This window comes from Prenolepis imparis, unplaced genomic scaffold (genome assembly GCF_030444845.1).
Source record: "Prenolepis imparis isolate NDT839.2.m4 unplaced genomic scaffold, iyPreImpa1.0 SCAF_222, whole genome shotgun sequence".
Lineage (NCBI taxonomy): Eukaryota > Metazoa > Arthropoda > Insecta > Hymenoptera > Formicidae > Prenolepis > Prenolepis imparis.
Genome location: NW_028141380.1, coordinates 46873 through 54693, shown reverse-complemented (window position 1 = coordinate 54693; position 7821 = coordinate 46873). Strand labels below are relative to the sequence as shown.

General features: G+C 32.2%; 2 protein-coding genes across 2 annotated transcripts; one reads left to right on the top strand and one right to left on the bottom strand.

Moving 5' to 3' along the window:
- Positions 1–1149: 1149 nt before the first annotated feature.
- On the top strand, positions 1150–1882 carry LOC145948064 (large ribosomal subunit protein eL38-like; the record flags this gene model as incomplete). The annotated part of the gene is made up of 3 exons (XM_083057825.1): positions 1150–1210; positions 1354–1476; positions 1814–1882. Coding segments are annotated over 3 exons (225 nt in total), but the record flags the coding sequence as incomplete, so codon positions are not given.
- A 463-nt stretch (positions 1883–2345) lies between these two features.
- LOC145948063 (uncharacterized) lies at positions 2346–4935 on the bottom strand. The gene is made up of 4 exons (XM_083057824.1): positions 4288–4935; positions 3336–3570; positions 2923–3241; positions 2346–2775 (listed from the first exon to the last, which is right to left on the bottom strand). Exons 1-4 carry the CDS (start codon positions 4651–4653, stop codon positions 2748–2750), a joined length of 948 nt encoding a protein of 315 aa, XP_082913950.1. The 5' UTR covers positions 4654–4935; the 3' UTR covers positions 2346–2747.
- Between the last annotated feature and the right edge of the window lie 2886 nt (positions 4936–7821).

The following is a 7821-nucleotide window of genomic DNA, read 5'->3' as shown; positions in this document are numbered from 1 at the left end:
TATGGAGCAAATTATACAATAACATCAATAATCGAAAAGAAATGAAGAATAATCAACATATTCGTCAATCTATGATTGCTACAAGCTAATGATAATTTATATTCGTTCTCTTATTCTTGTCTCTCTATCGCGCTGACTATACATAAAGTATCGATAAAAAAGTATAAGCAATAAATTGTCAAGTCTAAAGTACCCGTGTCTAACATATATTGTATACTAATTCACTCTCAATTATGCTACTGTTATTATTTATCATTAGACAATTATAAAACATACATATAATTTTTAGTGATATATATATATCTTTATATATATTTATATATAATATACGCACATATGTGCATAAGCGTATATAAAATTTACAAAACGTGGGTGCTTATTAGCCTTGCTACGTTACTGCCTTCTGCTACGGAAGGCCAGAAAGCATTTTCAGGCCGTATTTCGCGTGTAGCATGAGCACGTGATCAGCACGGTAGAGGAACAAGGATAACGAGATTATCGATCCTTGTCTCTCTACCGTGCGTCCGCGTGAGCAATGCAATGGTGTGTGTACGTGTACAGACATACACTACTACATAAAACCTGAGAGTTAGTTTCTCAGCGTTGGCAACACTGAAATCGGAGTTTCGCGTTGTCACCGCGTGAGGTCTCCAACATCAATTCGGAGTTTGCCTGGGTCGCCTGCCGACCCTTAATAATATAAATGCTTGATTTTAGTCTAAACAATTATATGTAAAGAGGAAAATCATTAATTATCCTTAAATTTTAAGTATTGGCGCAGGAAAAACAGTAGCGCGCAAAAATATGGTTTCGCGAAAATGACGGGACGTTACATAAGCTACGTTTTGCACGGATTCTCATTTTTGGACACATAGAAACATTTGTACTTTATATCATTATGTTGATTGAAATATTTATATTCTTTTGCAAACAAGATAACCTCGAAACGAGTTCTTTTTCCTCGTGAAACTCGTATCGTACCACGCATTGGAATTTGACTCTAATCAGAACAAAAAAATTAACTAAAATTTCTTTATTACGATTAGTTAAATTTTAATTTTTAATCTTAATCTTCAATGCATAGTCTAATATGAGTTTTAGTCAAATAGCTGAATGAAAAAATTGAATAATTTTTCTTTTTATCTTTAGCCAAGAGAAATCAAAGAGATTAAGGACTTTCTTTTGAAAGCCAGGAGGAAAGATGCAAAATGTAAGTATATCTTTATGAATCTATATCTTCGTTAATCATGTATCTTACAAGAGAGAGAATTTATATACACACACACACACACACGTACATATCTTTTTTCTCATTCTCAATGGTGTAATTGATTTGTCGTTTCTCTTTTTCAGCTGTAAAAATTAAGAAGAATGCTGATAATGTCAAATTCAAAGTTCGCTGCTCTCGATTTTTGTACACTCTTGTTATCACCGATAAGGAGAAGGCTGAGAAGCTAAAGCAATCCTTGCCACCAGGTATAATAACTTCGATCAGATTGTCGATTATATTTTGAAGTTTGGGAGCCACTTTGACCAACTCTGATTAACTTTAATCGATTAAACTATATCTTTCTCTTTTTAGATACGTTCTTAAAAAGAGATAAAGATATAGTTTAATCGTCAATTAAAGTTAATCAGAGTTGGTTGAAGTGGCCCTAAATTGTTCAAGATATAATAGTATTTTCTAATGTTTCCTTCGTTATGCGCTTAATATTTGTTTACTATAAAAAAATTTAATTTTTGTAAATAAAAATTGAAGTTTTTCTCAAGAAATTTAATTGCAGTTGTCATAATATAATTAAAATGTTTTTAGGTTTACAAGTAAAGGAAGTGAAAAGGAGCGAGCGTGTATGAAATGAATAAACTATCTTTTTAACCACTAGCATTTTTTCTTTAATTTCTTTATATCTATTAATTTCCCCTTCTTTTTCCCAATATAATTTCAAAAATCTTTTAAAAATATATCTTGGAGAAATTTTACAATTTTGTATCATCAAAATTTAAAATAAGTTTAAGTATGGGAGGAAAAGTTTTTTTTTAAACAATTGACTATTCATTTTATATATCAGATCTGCAAATATACACGTCTATTCGCATATAATATGATAAACTCATTAAGATTATAGACTTAATTTTTATCGCGTGCTTTATAATAGAAATTGTTCACAATACAATAGTGCCTTCTTAAAATTCTTGTAAAAAAAAAAAAAAAAGAATACGCTCATTTTAATACACACTTTTTAAACAATTTAATTTTTTGACAAGTTTCTCTCAAAGACACAATTGCAATCATTGTGAAATATGACCATACATTATACATACTATTATTTAAGCATAACTGTATCTTTTGTATATAATGGGAAGAAAATTTATCTGCTTTTTGCAAACAATCCAAAATATAAAAATTTTGTTTCTTAGTTGTCTATGTAAAATACATACATAATAATAAGCATTTCTGTAAAAGAAATTGTACATAGCAGTTGCGTATACTAATCATACAACACCTCTGTCTTACAATTCTGACATACAACTCTTCATTTCCTCGTAGAGAGGATGTGTATACATCACATGCAGTGACAATCTCTAATACACTATATATAGCAAATTACTTGTGATTTGATATATTCTTTTGGTTCCTTTCTGTCAAAACGCTCTTAATTCTCTCTCTCTTGTAAAACTACGAACTATAAGTATAAAGTAAATTCTTAGAACAAAATACAGGTATTGAGACCACGGGACGACATTCTTTAGTCATCGCACTCGTGATAAGTTGCTCTGCAAAAAAAGAGTATGGATCTTTATATCTAATAGAATGCAATTGGAAAAAAAAAAAAAAAAAAAAAAAAATGTAATTGATTGTAGCCATGACAATTAATTTTAAAGTGGTTAGTTGGTTACATATAATGAGCAGACTAAAAGTACCTTTGCTTATTTTTATTACGTTTGGACAATCTCCTCCCGTGGTCACATGTCGATAATGTGTACTGTTTGGTATGTACCCTATTCGCTTTGAGTTCGCGCACATCGGCGACCTTTGCTTTTTCCACCTTCTGCATAAACTTGGCGATGAGTTCCGGACAATTCAGGTTCTTTTCTGGCTCCCAAGTGTCGTCGGTCGGACTGAACCCTTTCCATCTGATTAAAAACTCTTTTGTGCCATTCTTCTTGAAACGTACCTCGATTATTCGCTCCACTTCAAATTCTTTTAAACTTTCTTTATCATCTTTATTATTTTGTTCGTCTAGAAACCGATTTAAATAAGATTATTTTCACAATGAATATTTTAAGATGAAACGATTATTATTATTATTATTATTATTACAAGAGTGATATACCATTTTCAATTTGTTTTTTAGAAGAAGCTTTAGATTTTTTCGATTTGTCTGTTTTCGATGATCCAGTTTTCGACACTTTCGTCTCTTGTTCCTTAGTTAAAAACTTTTCTATCAATTGAGGACAATTCAGGTCCTTTTCGTTTTCCCAAGAATCAGCGGATTCTCCATAACCCCTCCATCGCACCAAAAACTGTCGATTGCCTTTACTGGTACGAACATTGATAAGTTTTTCTACCTAAAAGAAAAAAATATTCATACTTTATATTTTTGAGACTTTTTTAATAAAGTTATTTGTGCAATGTTATTGATGATTAATTAGTTATTTATTTATTGTTGATTAGTCACAATTACATTGAATATAAAGTGTCCCAAATTCTTGGATCAAAATATAAGAGAAAAGTTTATAGGAAACTAAATGATATAAAAGTCTGCATCATTTCATATTAAATAGTTGTTTTTTACATACAATCAAATTTTCTATTTTTAATACTTCCTTTAGCTCCTACTTATATTTTATATAAATAAGAATACATGAATGAAAGTTGCATGCGCAATCATGTTCACAATCATACATGTTTTACTTTCGTTCATAATCTTATTCTATTTATAGAATTAAATTTTACGTAAATTATCATATAATATACTTCTCCATTCAAGATTCATAAGAATGATTCGATTGATTAATACAGATACACACACACACACACACACATACGGTGTGTACAGTGATTTTTCAAAGTAAACAGAATTCGTAAACATTAAACGACACCTAACCAGATCGTTTACGTAACAAACACACGAAATAGTACATTTACATAACGAAAAAAAAAAAAAAACGGAATTATTGAACATTTTATCGGTAAAATCGGTCATTGTTTATTCACAGCTAACCGGCGTCGCTCGATGACGTCAGAGCTCGAAGAGAGAGACACATACATATAAGTCAGCGTACCTCGTATTCGTTGTCGTTGTCGGACTTGTCCACCGACGTAGACGCTTTCTGATCCTCTCTTCGTCTGCGCTTATTGGGCCTCGGACCAGAACCGGACTTCTCGCCGTTTTCCCGCTCCTTCTCCGGCTCTACCACGGACTCGTCCGTCTCGATGCTGTCGTCCGTGTTGGACGCCTTCTGCACCGCCGCGCCGCGCAGCGAGCGTCTCTTCGAGGCGCCTTTACGCGTGGCGGAGTTGTTGTTCCTGCCGGTCTGCGTCTCGCCGTCGTCGGTGGATGCGCGCGCGCCGCCATTTTCCTCGGACTCGCTGCCGCTCGGACTGGTTTCGGATTTTCTGCGCTTGTTCTTCATGCTAAGTCGACGCATAATACCTCAGCAGGATATCGTTGACGGCGTCGAGCCTTCCGCGGAAGAGAGCCTCCTGCGCGCGGAACCTCTTCTCTTCTTCAAGTACTCACTCGATTCGCGAAACAGCGCGAACACCCGGTGACTCCCGGGACACGGCACTTCGGCTTCGGTTCGGTGGTCTTTCCCTCCTTCTTCTCTCTTCCTTCGCCACCTTTCTCGCCCTCTGACGGTGTTTTTTTCCCTCGCGCTCCGCCGTTAGTTAGTCTTTCTCTCACTGGGTTTTCCCTTCCTCCGACTGTTCTAAACCACAGATTAATAGACAGATAGCCAAAGGTCTGGATGAAGGCGAGACCGGCATTTCTCACTGATTTCAGCGCCATATCGTAGTAGTGGCTAATGCAGTAACTACTAACTACATTCCCAAGAAGTAAGTCATTTTCGAAGTCAAAAGTCGCGTCGTTAAGGGTCGGCAGGCGACCCAGGCAAACTCCGAATTGATGTTAGAGACCTCGCGCGGTGACAACGCGAAACTCCGGTTTCAGTGTTACCAACGTTGAAAAACCAATTTCAGGTTCTATGTAGTGGTGTATATCCGTACACGTACACACTATTGCATTGCTCACGCGGACGCACGGTAGAGAGACAAGGATCGATAATCATGTTATCCTTGTTCCTCTACCGTGCTAATCACGTGACATGCTACACGCGAGATACGGCCTGAAAATGCTTTCTGGCCTTCCGTAGCAGAAGGCAGGAATGTAGCAAGGCTAATAAGCACCCACTTTTTGTAAATTTTATATATGCTTATGCACATATGTGCGTATATATAACAAATAGTATCAAAAATTTATATATATGTCTCCAAATTGTACAATGATAAATAATAATGATAAAATAATAATTCGCAGAGTGAACTAATATACAACATGTAAGACACGGGCGCTTATTAGACTTGGCAATTTATTGCTTTTTTATTTCTACCTTTCTATCGATATTTTATGTATCGTCAGCGCGATAGAGAGACAAGGAGAGAACGAGTATTTTAATTCTTGTCTAACATGTAGTGGCAATTGTAGATTTATAGGCTAACAAATATGTATTACTTAATTACTTTTTGATTATATTGATGTTACTATATAAGAATACTTGCTCCATATACTCGTAAATCGTGATGTAAAGAACATACGAGTAACATATTATAAATAGCTCAATGCAAGGTGTTCGGTCTGTCACCCTGAAGACTCAAGTTCAAGTCTATCAATACGATTTTTTTAAATAATATATTAGAATATATAAAAATTATTTAAAAAAATATATTTTTAAAGGCGATTAACTTTAAGAATTTTTAAATATTGAAAAGATCAATTATTTTACAACTATCATATACATAAAAATGCAAAATAATTCCGTGAATAAATTAATGTATCCTGTAATAAATCAATAATTAATATATATATATATATATCAGGGACCCGGACCAAAACCGATAACCGTTCCATAACCGTTTTTTTAGTAGAACAGAAACCGTAAACCGTATTGAAATTCTGATAAATTTATAACACCGGAACCATAACCGGACCGTTAAATTATTTTCGGTTTACGGTTCTTTTCGGTTTTTTTTCTGTTTTTGCGCAAATGACGGAAGTGTCATGATAACTGTCTCCTCGAAGTGCAATATTATACAATTATAATTATAAGAGTATTTTTGTGTCGCCAGTGAAGAATAAAATTAAGCAATTATTGTAAACAACCCAACTGGCTTAATTGATCTTTATTAATTCGATATCATATATAAATATACAGACTACGTTTCGACCTTCGGTTCAGGTCCTTATCAAGTCTAAAATTAAAGGATAATACTATATAGAAGGAATCATTTTATAAAAGCATAGCGCAAACCAAGTTGAAAACAACAATTATTATAAAGTAAATGATTAAAACATACCTTACTTAAATTTTTTTTCTTTTTTCAACATGTTACAATTCTCTCTGTACTAAACGTTTCGTATAGATGGTAAAAAACGAACTAAGTTAGACATCCTTTATTATTCTATCATAAATAGGGTTTAAATTCTCTGTGTCTTTATGTAGGATGTAGGTTAATCGTGTTGTTAAATTTTTTTATATAAAACATTTCAGCTATCTCTTTTCTCTTTTCCTAGTATGTGTTTCACGATGTAAAATATTAAAGGTTGTCCATTTAAAGTCATGTAAATATTCATTTCTATGTTTGCTTATAACGCTTTGGTTACATCATTAACAACTTACAATTAGTCGATCACGCTATTTTGTTATCTGATGAACATTTCCATAATAAGAACTTACATATTGTTAAGGGAATCTTGTCTAATAATTGCTAAAGCAAACATAGAAATGAATATTTACATGACTTTAAATGGACAACATTTAATATTTTACATCGTGAAACACATACTAGGAAAAGAGAGATAGCTGAAATGTTTTATATAAAAAAATTTAACAACACGATTAACCTACATAAAGACACAGAGAATTTAAACCCTATTTATGATAGAATAATAAAGGAAGTCTAACTTAGTTCGTTTTTTACCATCTATACGAAACGTTTAGTACAGATGAGAGAATTGTAACATGTTGAAAAAAGAAAAAAATTTTAAGTAAGGTATGTTTTAATCATTTACTTTATAATAATTGTTGTTTTCAACTTGGTTTGCGTTATGCTTTTATAAAATGATTCCTTCTATATAGTATTATCCTTTAATTTTAGACTTGATAAAGACCTGAACCAAAGGTCGAAACGTAGTCTGTATATTTATATATGATATCGAATTAAGAAAGATCAATTAAGCCAGTTGGGTCATTTACAATAATTGCTTAATTATAATTATTTTTTAAATGTTCTGAAACGTATATGTATTATCGCAATAATGATAGCTGTGAAGATATTATATTTTCTGTTTTATATATATATATATATATATATATATATATATATAGGTATATATATATATATATATATATAGGTATATATATATATATATATATATATAGGTATATATATAAAGTATATATAGGTATATATATATATATATATATATATATATATATATATATAGGTATATATATAAAGTATATATAAATTATATTACTCTAAAAAATTATTATTAATTTTTATGACATATGAAAATATATTTATATATGTATCTA

Coding starts and splice junctions, on each gene's coding strand:
- LOC145948063 (XM_083057824.1), bottom strand. CDS start 4,653: ATGCGTCGACTTAGCATGAAGAACAAGCGCAGAAAATCCGAAACCAGT. Junction 3,242..3,335: donor TAAAAAACAAATTGAAAATG/GTATATCACTCT, acceptor ATCGGTTTCTAG/ACGAACAAAATAATAAAGAT. Junction 2,776..2,922: donor CGTAATAAAAATAAGCAAAG/GTACTTTTAGTC, acceptor CTTTTTTTGCAG/AGCAACTTATCACGAGTGCG.